This window comes from Erpetoichthys calabaricus, chromosome 8 (assembly GCF_900747795.2).
Source record: "Erpetoichthys calabaricus chromosome 8, fErpCal1.3, whole genome shotgun sequence".
NCBI classification, from domain to species: Eukaryota; Metazoa; Chordata; class Cladistia; order Polypteriformes; family Polypteridae; genus Erpetoichthys; species Erpetoichthys calabaricus.
Window position 1 is genome coordinate 102157465 of NC_041401.2, and position 14922 is coordinate 102172386.

Here is a 14922-nt window from a genome sequence, read left to right on the forward strand (position 1 = left end):
TAAAACTAATCTACTTTAAATGTAATAAAACATTAGAAAAGAAAGGCACCCGAAATGTCAGATTCAGAAGCCGGTACCATCATTGCATCTTCATTGTTTCTTCAGAATGTTTTGTCAGTATGGCGTCTCCTGTTATTACCCACAGCTCCTCCCATCATTATTATTATTTGCACCTATTTTGTATTTTTAGGTAATGGCAGATGACTGAGCTGTTTTATTTCCTTGCATTCAGACATAAACAAGCCTTTCTAGTGAATGGATATTAAAAATTTAATTGTTTTCATTTCAGACATTTACTTTTCATCTCATATCATTGTCATTCAGGAGTCCTACTCCAGTTTTCATTTTCTCAGAAACAAACGTTTTCTTTTTATAATAATAACATTGCAATTGACATTTTTAGAATAATCCAATAAAAATGTATGGCATGTCTGACTCAGTGGTCTTACGTGACACTTTTTTCATGCATAGCGCAAGTTTTTTCAGTTCCTGTTTTAGTAGCTGCCTCTTCTATCAGTACAAAACAATGTAAAAGAAAAGATAAAAATGCCTTTAGCCATGTAAAATTACTGAATGTAGATGAAATAATGGCAACACCACATTGAAAGGCGTGTAACTTTGAAGCAAGTAAATCACAGTTAGAAATGCAGCTGCAGAGTTGAGTCATGCTTAGCTGATTGCCAGCTAGCCATTTTTATCAGCTATAAAAGAAGTCCAACAATAAGCACTTTGACATTTGAGTGTTTGCAACAACATGCGGCAAGTAACAGTCACAAAAAGTGCAAAATTATTTTATCTGTCAAGGTGAACACTCTTAAAAATAATGACTGCGTAAGACAAACTACATAGTCAACGAGAAAGAGCGCTCAAACTGAAGCATGATGACAGGGATAGATGGGACAGTTCACAAGACAATTACTAAATGCCACAAAATTACAGCCTCTGAAATTACTTCCTTGACACAGTCTCAACAAAAAGTGCATCTAATGAGATTGACAAAGGTGGAATGTTTTGCACGGCTGCCATCTGCGATGCACTAGTTTTCATAGCCAACACAAAAAAATGCCTGACCAGGTATAAGAACCATAGAACCGGGATCCTAAACAATTAAAAAAGTAATGTGGTGTCATCTTTCACCCAATTTCCTTTTCCAAATAAGTCTAGTTTTGGAGAAAACAAAAATATATTTTTTGCTAACTGTTAAGCAAGGTGGTGAATCTGTAATGGTCTGAGCACCCATCTTGTAGAAGTTGTAACATTTGATGATTCCCCCGCTTGGTCATACACCAGGATGAACTTAAATGCCTTCCATGGCCTCCACAATTAAAGATCGAAACTTTCTTGAATTTTTAAGGGACATTCTAAAGCACAGACTGTGAAGTAGATTGGAACCTCCTTCATCCCTCAACGACCTAGAAGCTTTTCTTACTAAAGGACTTGTATGACAGAATGCCAGAAAATACCTGAACTTGTTCCAGAGGTGGCCATACTCTTTATTAGGTCATTGATCTTAATATATCATTAAGTTTTTCAGGAATTATAAACATGTCCACCATTTTCCAAACCTACTTATTCTGAGCAGGGTGACAGGAGTCTATTCCAGCAAGCATCAGGCACAAGGTAAGAATAATTCCCAAACAAGGCACCAGCCTATTGCAGGGTGAACATATATATCAGGGTGAACACAAAACACATGTATATCAGGGGCCAATTTAGTATCATCAATCCGCTTAACTTTGAAACAGTAGGAGGAATCCAGTGCACCCAGAGAAAGCTTACATGGACATGGGCAGAACATAGAAATACCACACAAGGAGCACCCAGGACTTGAACCTTGGTCTCTTTCTTATTTAGTAGTATTGCTACCACTACATCACTGTGTCAATCTAAAAGAATCATTTACATAGAATAATATCTATACAGTATTTCCATCCATCCATTCATTGTCAAAACCCACTTTATCTAATTCATGGTGGTAGTAGCACCATATGTATCAGAAAACAAGAGACGTATAAAGAGTTTTTAATCCACGTTTAATGTCCCTATATAATTCATATGGCAAGGGGCAGAAACTAAGCAAATAAAAAATTCCCATGCTTTGGTCACATAGGTGTGCCACTGTCACTTGCTGCTCTATATTGATGCCATCTTCCTGTTACTGGCAGGTTGGAGGAAGACTTAGAGGAGCTTTTCTGAGTTGCTTTCCTCAGCATGCCCAACACACCCACACATATGACGGGGCAACACAGGAATCAGCCCTGGATGGGTTGCCAGTCCTTTGCAGTCACTCACATAGAGTCAGTTTGGAAATGTCAATTAATTTGATGCACATGTGTTAATAATAATACCCACACAGACAAAGGAGGAATGTGCAAACTCTACATAGACAGTGACCAGGTGAAGTTATGCGGCAATAGTGCCAAACATGGTACTGTTGTGGGTAATATGCCTATAGTAGGCTCGTATTCTACACCATCCATTCCAGTGCATCTTGGGGTGTGTGTTGTGTACTGTAAAAATGTCTACTGAGGCTGAAGGAGGGTTAATCTAACTTAGAATGAACCCTTATTATGATCTGAGTTGACTCATGCTGATGACAGGGAAAGCAGTTAGGTGCAAAGGTAGACTGGTACTCAGCACTGCATAGCACCCATTCACTTCATTTTTCCAAAATAACATTAAGTTGAGTTTTGAAGCTGTCTTAAGTACTACTGTCTGCTACAGTACTTGACAATAAATGAAAATAAAGCTGTTAGAGAGACATCCAGAATGAAGGAAGGAGCAAGTGTTTATGATTTATGATTGAATTTTACTTGATACATTAAATAATGAAAATTAACCTTTATCTACTCACTGTCAAATCCTCTTAGTCTAGTTCAGGGTCATTTCTTTGACTAAAATATTACAGAAATGCATGTATTTGCTAAAAGTAAGCGTGGCAGAAAGACATTATGCAAATGCTACCTAAGGATGATGATGAGAATTAATCCAATTTGTGTTTCATTCTGAGAAAAATATGACAAAAATAAGTTATCTTGGATCTTCTCTATATATAATATATTGACAGGTCAACCATGGCCATTCTTTTTGTTTTTTTAGTAATGCATCTGCTTATCAAAATTTCTGACTTCCCAGATAGTCCAAGTATTACTGCTAACATGTGGTAGGTTTCCGTTCAGTTCCCAGATAATACACAAAAATGTCAATCTGAATTGACTGCCAGAGCTAAAGCACAGAATGGCAATTCATAGACCATGTGGTACATAACCCAATTAGTTGTCAATAAACAATGGTGATAAAGAAATAAAAAAATGAGATGTAAAAAACATGAAGAAAAAGACATGAAAAGAGTCCAAGACCGGAAAATCCTTTTTAATCCATATTACTAAACGAGAATGGTAAACCGGATGGACGCAGGGACATGGGCCGTGGACACAAAACACGTACTGCACAGGCGCCCCACAAAACTCCCCTCCAAGCAACGGAAACCGGATGGAAAGCAATGTAAAATAAGAAATGAGGTGCTGCGCACAAAGCCCATGGCACACCAAACGGGACACACACAAAGAAGAGGATTGAGACCCACGACACACAAAGCCCCCCCCTCCAGTAACTGAAATAAGAAATGAGGCGACGCGCCCCTAGAACACCAAAAAGAAAGGAGTCAGATGCAAGCGCCACATAACACACGAAACAGTACGCACACAAAAAAGAGGATTCAGACCCACGACACACAAACACCCCCTATAGCACACGAAACGGTATGCACACAAAAAAGAGGATTCAGACCCACGACACACAAACGCCCCCTCCACTAACAGAGATAAAAAGTGAGGCAACGCGCCCCTAGCACACAAAAAAAAAGAAGTCAGACGCGAGTGCCACACACAGCCCATTGAACACGAAATGGGACAGACTACGGACATAGCACACGAAACGTACACAAAAAGGAGGATTCAGACCCACGACCACACTAACATAAATAAGAAATGAGACGCAAAGCCCCATTACTGAACAAACCGTCCGTATTAAACATACGTCATCTGAACACGTTCAAACTATGCAGCATAGGTCGATCTCATTACACTGATGCACTATTAACCCTTTAACCGCCAACTCCCTAAATATTCCCCACGCCAGGCGAAATCTGAACAATTTTCGTTTTTTTACTTTTTTACATTTTTTTTTACATTTTTTACATTTATTCAAGCAGTATTGACCACTAAATGTTGTGCAAGTTCTAGAAATGGGCAAACACATAATAAAACACAAAATGTACCTTTTCTCAGGCTTCCACAACAATAAACTTTCATCAACTGTAACTGACGGTGCTGGCATGTAGGGCAACTGAAATACTTCAAATAAATGGTCAATCAAAGGACGTAGCTTGAACAAGCGGTCGCGGTTTGGATCTTTCTTATCTGGCTCATTTCTGTTGTCATTCAAATGAAAGAATTTCAGCAGCAAAGAGAATCGGTTACGTGTCTCAATAAACTGTGCTACATACAGATTTGTCTGATGAGCAAAATGTCTGATCAAATCAGGTGACACAAACAGCTCATAAAACTGCTCAGCAGTGTAATTGTTTACATCAACAGTAAAGCCACAAGTTGCCACAAACGGATGCAGAAAAGGTAGTTCACCTCGGGCAGCAGTCCAGTTGAGATGCTGGGGATACACCCACTCATCGCTGTCATCTGATGCGCCGTCATTTACAGTATCATGCAGCGCACGTTGCTGATCATCATTGTCGCTAAAATCTTCTTCAGAACTGCTACAATCATGATCAGAATTATTGTCCATAATCGCCTGCAAAACCTCACTTGAAGTCAGTTTACGTTTCGCCATATTCACAGCTTTCACTTTCGAATCATATCACGTGATCGGCCAATACAAGCGCAGAGTTGTCGAAATACAACGTAGTAATAATACCCACGCCAAACTGTCAGTTATACTACGCGCCAGGCATTCATATAACCACAGGCAAATGTGCCGGATAATTCCGGCAGTAAGGCGTCAGCATTAAAGCTACGATGCCGGATATATCTGGCAGAGGGCGGTTAAGGGGTTAACCGTTCAACCACAGAAAAGGCTCCATATTAACAGTGAGTGCGATCCTCCTTATTACTTATCCATATTTCTAACGCTGAAGAACAAACAAGTCATGAATTCACGATCACGGGTAGAAAACGATACGGCTCGGGTAACGGGACCAAACACACGAACCCGCATGAAAAAAAACCATAAACGTCGGCGCCTACAACGCGCTTCTGAAACCCCGGAAGAAAAAATGTCTCGGCTCCAAAAGTGCAAAGCTCAACTAACACAGTTACAGAAACGAGCCCAGATGGACAGACACAATCAACGTAGACGCATGCAGCGCGCATCTCAAACTGCTGCATCGAAACAGGCAGGGGTTCAAAACAAAACTCCTCGAGTCTCAGAGATACAAAAACGGCAGCAAAGGGACAAAATAAATAAACGCAGACGTCTACAACGCGCATCTGAAATGCCGGAAAACAAGCAGGCAAGGCTCCAAAAAGACAAAGCTCGACTGACCGACATACAAAAACGGGCAAGGCTCAATACAAACAATGAACGCCGTAAACTGCAACAGGCTTCTCACACAGCACAGGCAAATCAATTACATCTCCAGAATAACACGTCCCAAATACTGCACATACAACGACGCGCCTCTCAAACGGCACAAGCAAAAGATACACGTCAAGGATATCAACGACAGACACCTGCTAAACGATTGCGCCAGTTAGCTGACAACGCATTCAATAATGAGTCCACTATTCATGAAAATTCATTGGGATTAATGAATGTCATTTCCAGTCATTGTCATTCACTTAACTTCCCTGAAGAAACAACTGGCAATACAAGTAATGAATTTACACGTTGTTGTCAAAAGCGTCAAATTACACTGCCTCCTTTACATTCATATCCTGCATATCTACAGAAGGATACGGCTTGAGTAACGGGACCACAAACACGAACCCGCATGAAAAAAAACAATACACATCGGCACCTACAACGCGCTTCTGAAACCACGGAAGAAAAAATGTCTCGGCTCCAAAAACACATGTCACTCCTTATTCAAAATACCGGTCCCAATCACAGAAACATCGGTATCCACTATGAAAATGAACAGTAACAATGCACGTGACATCTGTCTTGCCACACTATTAATTATAAATGAATGTACAATGGCATCCAGTCACTTACTCAACACCATTGATAAACTTCTACAAACGTTGATGAATAATAATATTCCCTTTGGAGGAAAGGTACTTTTATTAGGACGAGATTTTAGACAGTGCTTAACTATTGCTCCACATGCAATGCGCTCAGCTATTGTTCAGTCCACTTAAAATACGCGGACAATTGACATTGCGTTGATGAATAATAATATTCCCTTTGGAGGAAAGGTACTTTTATTAGGAGGAGATTTTAGACTGTGCTTAGCTATTGCTCCACATGCCATGCACTCAGCTATTGTTCAGTCCACCTTAAAATACGCGGACGACGTCATACATAAACAACAAGAGACCGGACTACAATACATATACAAGTGCGAGACCTGATTGGTGATAATACGAAGAAACGAACAGTCCGCATATTAACAGTTAGTGCGATCCTCCTTATTACTTAGCCATATTCCTAACGATAAAGATCAAACAAGTCATGAATTCACGATCACGGGTACAGAACGAGACGGCTCGAGTAACGGGACCACAAACACGAACCCGCATCAAAAAAAGCAATAAACGTCGGCGCCTACAACGCGCTTCTAAAACCGCGGAACAAAAAATGTTACGCGGACAATTGGCATTGCTTTCAAAAGATACATTTGGTACAAAACATGCGATGTCCAGATCTCGAATATAACAATGGGTTATTACAACTGGGAGATGGTACACTCACCAATACAGATGGACTTCACCCAGATATTATTACAATTCCTCAACCCTTTATCTGCGACGACTTAGTTACGGAGATATTTGGAACAGCAATCTCATTAGACCAAATACCCCTTTTAACACAACGGACTATATTATGTCCAAAAAATATTAATGTTGATCACATTAATAACCAGGTCATTTCATTACTTCCTGGAGAGGCACGGCTCTTTCTAAGCTCTGACAAAGTTGACTCTGGTGACGACAATGACCATCTTAATTTCCCTTTAGAATATTTGAACACTATTAACCCGGCCGGATTACCACAACACAATCTTAGCCTTAAAAACGGAACAATCATCATGCTATTAAAAAACCTTAACACTAAACAGGGTTTATGTAATGGAATGGTACACGTTTAGTCGTCAACACCATGACACACAATCTTATTCAAGCAACAGTTCTTACAGGATCACATGCTAACAATACTGTTCTAATTCCTAGAATTGACCTTACAAGTTCTGACCTGGAATTACCTTTTACACTTAAACGACGACAGTTACCCATTAAACCTGCCTTTGCCATGACCATCAACAAATCACAAGGACAAACCATGGACAAGGTTGGCATCTACCTCTCTGAGCCCATTTTTGGACATGGACAACTTTATGTGGCCTTCTCACAACTTCGACGTTCATCTGACGTTAAAGTTAAGGTCATAAATGCTCCATGCCAAGGAAAACTCATTCAAGGGCAAGACACCATCTTTACTACTAATGTTGTGTACAAAGAAATTTTCCAATAAACCTTTACACTGTGCCAAACACTTTATTGTTTGCTTCCTATATGCGTCATCTACACTTTCACACTATGCTATATCTCATTCATACATCACGCTCTTTGTAATTTCCCAACACCAGGGGTTGGCGAGCGAAGCGAGCAGGGGGCGGAGCCCCCTAGTTTTAGCATAAGGCAAATGATAAGCAATGGAGACACAAAATATCTCAGGGAAACAGCATTGTAATGATGGCGATGTGCCTTTCACTGCTGCTGTCGGTCAAATTGTGACAACTTCTCAATACCTTTTAATGTGGCTGGAGCAGAAAGGGCAGAGACTGGAAAGAGACAAAATGACATTGGATGTCTTCAGATGGGACTTCCTCTGTCCTGGGAATGGAAACTGAAGGTACTTTTACTGTATAAAGCAAGACCCTCTCTCCAGTCCCTCACAGTGTACAATTAAATCAGTCCCTATAAGAAACTCATGATGCCTACATGTTTGACAAATGTCTGTGTGCTCATCAACTCAGCGTCATGAGCGGAAAGTGTCAACACAGTGTATGACAAAAACACATCTGAAGATCATTCACTGCAACATTTGAACAACACACCATCTTTTGAAAAATAAACAAGAACAAACTGCTGTATGCCATAAAAATGTTTTTTGTCAGTTTGTTTGAACCCTTTATCTGTAAATACAAACAATAAAGATATTCCACTTACTTCATACTTGGTAACCTTACATTTTTGTCAATTCTATGAAACTGCATTCACAAATAATTGTTAATTTTTCTTTTATATGCATTTCTATTGTTTTTTTACTCAGTAAAATAGTTTATTAATATATATAGCTATTTTTATTAATGTGCTATTGGCAGAGTTTCTTTGGAGCCTTTGTCAATCTTCGTAAGTGTTCGACTCAGAGGCAATCATGTCTCTGGTCACTCTACCTATGAAGTCAGTAGACGGATTGGGAGAGTATGGGGCGTCGTGAGGTTGCTGGAAAGGGGTGTGTGGTGCTCCCGATATCTACGCAAAAGGATGAAGGTCCAAGTATTTAGAGTCCTGGTGCTTCCTGTCTTGCTATATGGTTGCGAGATATGGACGCTATCCAGTGACCTGAGATGAAGACCGGACTCCTTTGGTACTGTCTCTTCGGAGAATCCTTGGGTACCGCTGGTTTGACTTTGTGTTGAAAGAGCGATTGCTCATGGAGTCACGAATGAGGCACATTACCTGCATTGTTAGGGAGTGTCAGTTACAGCACTACGGCCATGTGGTGTGATTCCCAGAGAGTGATCCAGCTCGCAGGATCTTCGTTGTTGCAAACCCAAGTGGCTGAATCAGGCCAAGGGAACACCCATGTAACACCTGGCTGCGGCAGATAGAGCGTCATTTCCGGAGGGTGGGACTGGACTGCATGTCTGTCTGGGGGGTTGCTAACCAGGATCCCGAGGTGTTTTGTCATGTGGTGGTTGCGGCATCACACTCTACCAGTGCATGCTCCCCAACCTGACCTGACCTGACCTGACCTGCTAGAAAATGTATTGCTCTGTGTCATGTCTGAGTAACATAAATGGTGGGACTAAAATAATGACCAAGGTTAGTTTCTATCTAAAAAATTTGAGTAAATAAAAAATAGATGATGCAAGCTAGGCAGCAATGACCCAGGAGTGTGCTACTGTGTTTTAATTCTGATGTCAGTTTCATTGTGAGACGTATTGTACATGTTTTTATTGTTTACTAGCCATCCCCCACGGCTCAGCCCGCATAGTAGTGAAACAGGACAAACTTTAAAGATCAATAAACAAACAGGTATTGCTATCTAAGCGGAGGCAAGGTACACTGTAAAATGCAGAGGTAGAGCGGCTCGAATACAGGCTGACGCGTAAGTGAGGAGGGCCCTGCCTGGCTCCACACTTCTGACATCATACTTCCCCCTCCCGGTCCGCAGCCTCTGTCTCAGATTAGTGCAAATATATCACTACTGCAAGCGAACTATGATTCTTAGTGCGATGGGAGAAGTAGCAAAATCAACCAGAATGTTCAAGCAAATTATAAAAGAAAACCCGATCTAAATCCGTTAAGTAGTTCTCTTGTTCACTAGCTAAGCAGAGGTAAGGAATGCCCCAAGGCTGGCACGTGAGTGAAGAGGGCCCTGCCCACCTTCCCTCGGCCCACTGCGTGTCTCTTGGATTCTCACAAATAAATTGGTACCGCAAGCGAACTATGATACATAGCACAATGAGAGATGTCGCAAAATCAACCAGAATGTTCAAGCAAATTGTGAAAAAAACCCTATCCAAATCCATTAAGTAGTTCTCATAATGAATTATTATTATTATTATTATTCTCTCGTGAAAAGCGTACAGACATACAGACAGACAGACAGATGTTGGATTTTATATATGTAGAGATGTGTCTTTTGGAATCTGTTCAGAGACATTTTTGGTAATTATCTACACAGCCTAATTTCATGAAAGTGTTGTAAAATGAAGAATGAAGTGCTGCTGCTTTGCAGTAAGGAGACTGTGGAAGATTGTGAGTTCGCTTCCCGGTTCCTCCCTGTGTGGATAGCACTTTGAGTACTGAGAAAAGCGCTATATAAATGTAATGAATTATTATTATTATTATTACTCTTGAAATAACTCTGAAACCAAATAATCACAAGGAGGCCAAAAAGGTGCAGAAGTAAAGGCAGAGTAAATACAAACTAAAAGGAATAACAGAAAGAACAAAAAAGGAATATAACAGATAGTATACTATTATGGGCCTGACTAGGATTGTTCACCTGTCTTACACAGTGCTTGCTTCAACATTCTTCTCCAGTAATTCTTGTACCTCTTACAATCATCTATGGCCACGCCTTCTCCAACTGGCCCAGCTCTTCTGAGCAATCTTATCTAAGCTCAATCACCGACTGACCAGACCAGAAAATTTAAGCTATGGCCAGAAACTACTGCTAGAAACACCCAGGAATATATTCCTGGGACAGGTCTAACCTCTATAACTCCTAGAATCTTCCTCATATCACTCCTTCTAGTAGTGCCAGGTGTTCCTGCAATCCTGGAACTCAAATATTCCCCAGGTTACTTGTCCACTGTAACAGGTACCAGTAAAGTACACACAACCTATAGAGGCTATCTGCAGCCATCTGTCATACTCTTGGAAATTCTTCTCAGCTTGTCAGTGTCCTCCAGCATCCTTCTGTTTTTGCTTAACCTGGAAGTGGTTACATTCAGGGTTCTCACTCTCTCTATAGTAAACCTATTATGCTTCCTCCACAGGTGTTTCATTTGTCCTTGCCAGAATTTCCTGTGTTCTTCTCAGGGTCACATATGACTCCTGGTAGCCCTGCTGGTCAGGACCTGTCATCAATTTACACTGAGCTAAAAAGAGAAACTTAATAACCAGGGTCACAGTTGTTAAAAGTTGCCATCTATAATGTAGTAGTATATTTTTTGTAGTTGGATACCTGAATATAAAGGAGGGTACACGTGCAGTATGTTCTGTATGTCCAAGTGCAGCACCCTCAGTTATTTTTTCATGTAATAGTATTTTAAAAGCCTTTAATTATGTGGACACAGTCAAAGGTATAAAGCACTCAGACATTTAGCAAACATGTAATCAAATAGTACATATACGTACCTCTACATTTCTTTATGTAGGAGTGTGAACTGAAAAGTCCTGTTGTACTTAATTGCCTCTGCTAAAAATAGGAAGCGTATGAGTCATACCAATGTTCTTTGACAGTTCTTCATTTAAAAGTAAGATGAAGCAATGTTCTCAGACATTTTTGTAATATAATAGCATCACACAATAAACATAATGAGACAGTGGCTAGATCAATGTGCTGTATGATTTGCTTTCAGATTCAATGCCATTAAAATAAAATAGAGGTGGCATAGCAGTATATTAGTTAGCATTGCTTCTTTACAGCTCCAAAATAATTTCTAGTTTGATCATTGTCTGTGTGGAATTTGCATTTTTTCCCTGTGTCTGGATTAGTTTTTTTCAAGTATTTTGGGTTTTTTTTTCCATATCCCACAGACATGTTTGTTAAGTTAATTGGCATTTCTCAATTGGTTCTGTTTGAGAGTGAGTTTGTGGGCTTACTCTCTATCCAGGATAAGTCTCTGCCTTGCTCCCGATAGTCTCCAGATAGGCTCTGGTATCCTTTGAACCTGAATAGGATAAGTTTACTAGTAAAGGGACAGATAAAGGCAAAGAACCCTTTTTCACATACTGTAAATCTCTATGTTACCAAGTTGGACTCCTGGTCATCAAAACACTGCCGGTGTGCAGATGTAATGACAGCCTGCTCACTCCTGTCACAAAAATTCATGAGATTAAGTAGAAATATTTGAAAATTAAAATGAAAATGCTTCATATACATTCATATGTATAAATAGCTACTTAAGCCCTTTTCCTGCTTTTTGTATCAAATTAATGAATAGGTAATGGTATAGTCTGTTTAGTACTTGTAGCCCTAGTATAACTGGTACATGTTTGTTTTTGTCAGGTTCCAGTTTGGCAGGTTGACAAGGAAGTCACAAAATCCTATTCGAATAGATAGAGAAGAAAAGGGTAATGTCACTGTGAAGCTAGGTTCTGAAGAAATGAAACAGTCCTAGCAGACCTGGTTGATGAAGAAGAATCTAGGAAGGACCTGTGAATAAGCAAGTCATGGAGTCATTTGATGTCAAAGTCAAAGAAGAGTACCAAAAACGGGCATGGCTGAAGTAGTCTGATTCCCTCTGAATAGGGTTTACTTATATCCAGATGTGCTTTTCCTTCACAACAATAAATATTTGTTTAGTTTATTGTTAGAAATAAACTGCATCTGTCTGTCATAGTATTTCTATTTATATAATAATGCCTGGTGGTTTTCTGCTATTACCATTGATGGGCAATGTTGCTTCCCCTAACCAAGCTTGACTCTCCCCAACTTGTGCTTGATTAGAAAAGACAATGAAATGATACCAAGTTGCCAGGATCAAATAATCAAAGAAACATTATAGATTTACTATAAATAGAATTTTGATTGCATGCCGTTTGCTAGGTGTCTTTCTCCACTACACAACAGAATGGAACCTACATATAGTACAGCTAAATAATTATGGCTTAACTCCCATTTTGCTCTCATGCATTCATTTTTTTCTTTACCTTATCTGAATAGATCTGTTAATGCATTGGTTTTTACTTGTTTTTTCTGCAACTTTTGCTCTTTTCTTTCTCTTAATCCTGCTACTATTTGCCCACATCTTTCAAATTCTTCTATAATGGTTTCCTCTCTTACTTTCTTTGCATTTTTTCTGCCCTTGTCTATCTCTGGTGTTCTCTGCCTGCTTACTCTTCTTTGTCTCTGTTCTTCTTTACTGTCTCGTCCATTTTATTCTTCCTGCTCTGTGCTCTTTCATGTCTCCCTACTCATTCATCCTGCTCTTCTATCCTGTACATGTCCTCTCTTCCCCTTTTTCCTTGACATTCCTTCATTCTGCATTTATCACACTGTTTCTAAAACCCCATTCCTATCACACCTAACCATACTCCTCTATTCTCTCCTCTGTTTTATCCCCTTCAGTGATTATTAGCCGACAACAGCGCAGAGTGCAGCTCATGAGAATCCGGCAGAAGGAAGAACGCAAAGACCGCAAAAAGAAGAAGCAGCACCACCAGCACCAGCAGAAATCAGTCCACCAGGAGCCAGTGTACCGGCGGAAGCCTAACCCCATCCGACGCTTTGATGGAGATGTTCTTTCCCCCGTGAGTCCGATTTTTCACTGTCTTACTGTCCTTATTACTACTTTGAATCTAGAATTGTATGGCAGGCTTCTTTTACAACATACGTTTTTTGACCACTAAAGATGGAACATGTGGCTTGATCATAGGAGTGTAATTATGTTTTTGATTTTTATTCTTGGCTAGAATATAATGTAAGGCGAACATAAAACTGACTAGGAAGTGAAATGTGCAAGGTGCCTTTATGATTTATTTATCAATGGGACAAGGGCAAAAAGCTTCATGTATGAATCTGAAGTTTTTTATAGGTCACTGGAAATCAGTTTTTTGTTCTCCTTGTGACGATAATTTGAAATTTTAAAAATGGAAGAAACCCTTTGAAGTCCATGGCTGTAACTGATAAAAATTACTGTACCACTACAGATGACAGTGAGTTTTAGAAATGAGGAGTTTTGCATGTATGGTAAATGGGGGGCAGGTTCATTTAAAATATTTCATTGTTAAAGTTAATAAAGTCTACACTTTTTCGTTTTATTTTGGATGTAGCAGGTTTTTCAGGATAGCATAGCCCACTTACACCATTCAAATGAGGAACATGTCAAGCAGGGCATGGCTGACCTTAATTGGATAGATCGATCTGGACAGGGCAGAAGTCTATTGGTGAGCTAAGAGATCTTGATGGACAGAACAGGGTTCATGGGAAACCTTAAGCATTTTCCATGGTTAGAGCAGTGAAATTATTTTCTGGACTTAAGCAGCTATTTTTGCTCTAAAAATACTTTAATAATTAAGAACCTCTCCAGGAATGTAATCCATACAGATGGACTCTGGCCATAAATCCCATTAACCACCCCTATCCATGTACATTTGACAACAATTTGAGAGGGCAAATAAAGAATTGCATTGAAAGTGATAAGCAGCCCTCCATTGAGCTGCTATCCAGATGCATTTTTAAGACCATATTTCACCTCAACGTATGCTTAGTTGGGTCAAAATATGAGCCAGCTCCCATTTGTTGTTACTGTTTTTCAGTCATTGTCTCTAAATACATTGTGTCCAAACCCCCTTAATTGTAACTGTTTAAAGTAGTTTTTTATTGAGATATTTTTACTGATATGCTGTATCTGAGGGTTTTAGTGATACATTATTGTGATTTGCTACTCATTCTTGAGCCAGCCTTCAAATTTTGACCCAATTCTATATTCCCTGAAAATTGATAATTGATTGTGGAAGTAGTATAGAAGGCAGAAGCTCTACTTGGCCGATAGAAATGTAGTAGAGAATAATGAAAACACAGTATTCTATGCTAAGATTAGATGGTGGAGTGTGCTTTTTCTGATTGTTTGATTGTAATAAAAACTAACTACAAAAAAAGGAAAAACAGTATTCAGGTTATGGGTGTTACAGAACAAGGTCCAGGACAACATTTACAGAATTTGAAATGGTGGGCAAAATTCACTTCTGTCTTTGGTACAGTATGAGTCTAAACTCCCAT

The 14922-nt window shown here is 39.6% G+C and overlaps 1 protein-coding gene and 1 long non-coding RNA gene across 6 annotated transcripts in view; both read left to right on the forward strand.

Moving 5' to 3' along the window:
• The window catches only part of tmem198a (transmembrane protein 198a), a 64422-nt gene that overhangs the window by 38370 nt on the left and 11130 nt on the right, over window positions 1-14922 (forward strand). For all 5 annotated transcript variants that reach the window (XM_051931073.1, XM_028807190.2, XM_051931074.1 and 2 more), the window contains exon 4: window positions 13270-13451. In XM_051931073.1, coding sequence (XP_051787033.1) covers window positions 13270-13451 — 182 coding nt within the window. The remainder of the gene's footprint in view (window positions 1-13269; window positions 13452-14922) is intronic.
• LOC127528994 (uncharacterized) overlaps window positions 1-14922 on the forward strand; it is a 62852-nt gene that overhangs the window by 36800 nt on the left and 11130 nt on the right. The gene's annotated exons all lie outside the window — the stretch shown is intronic.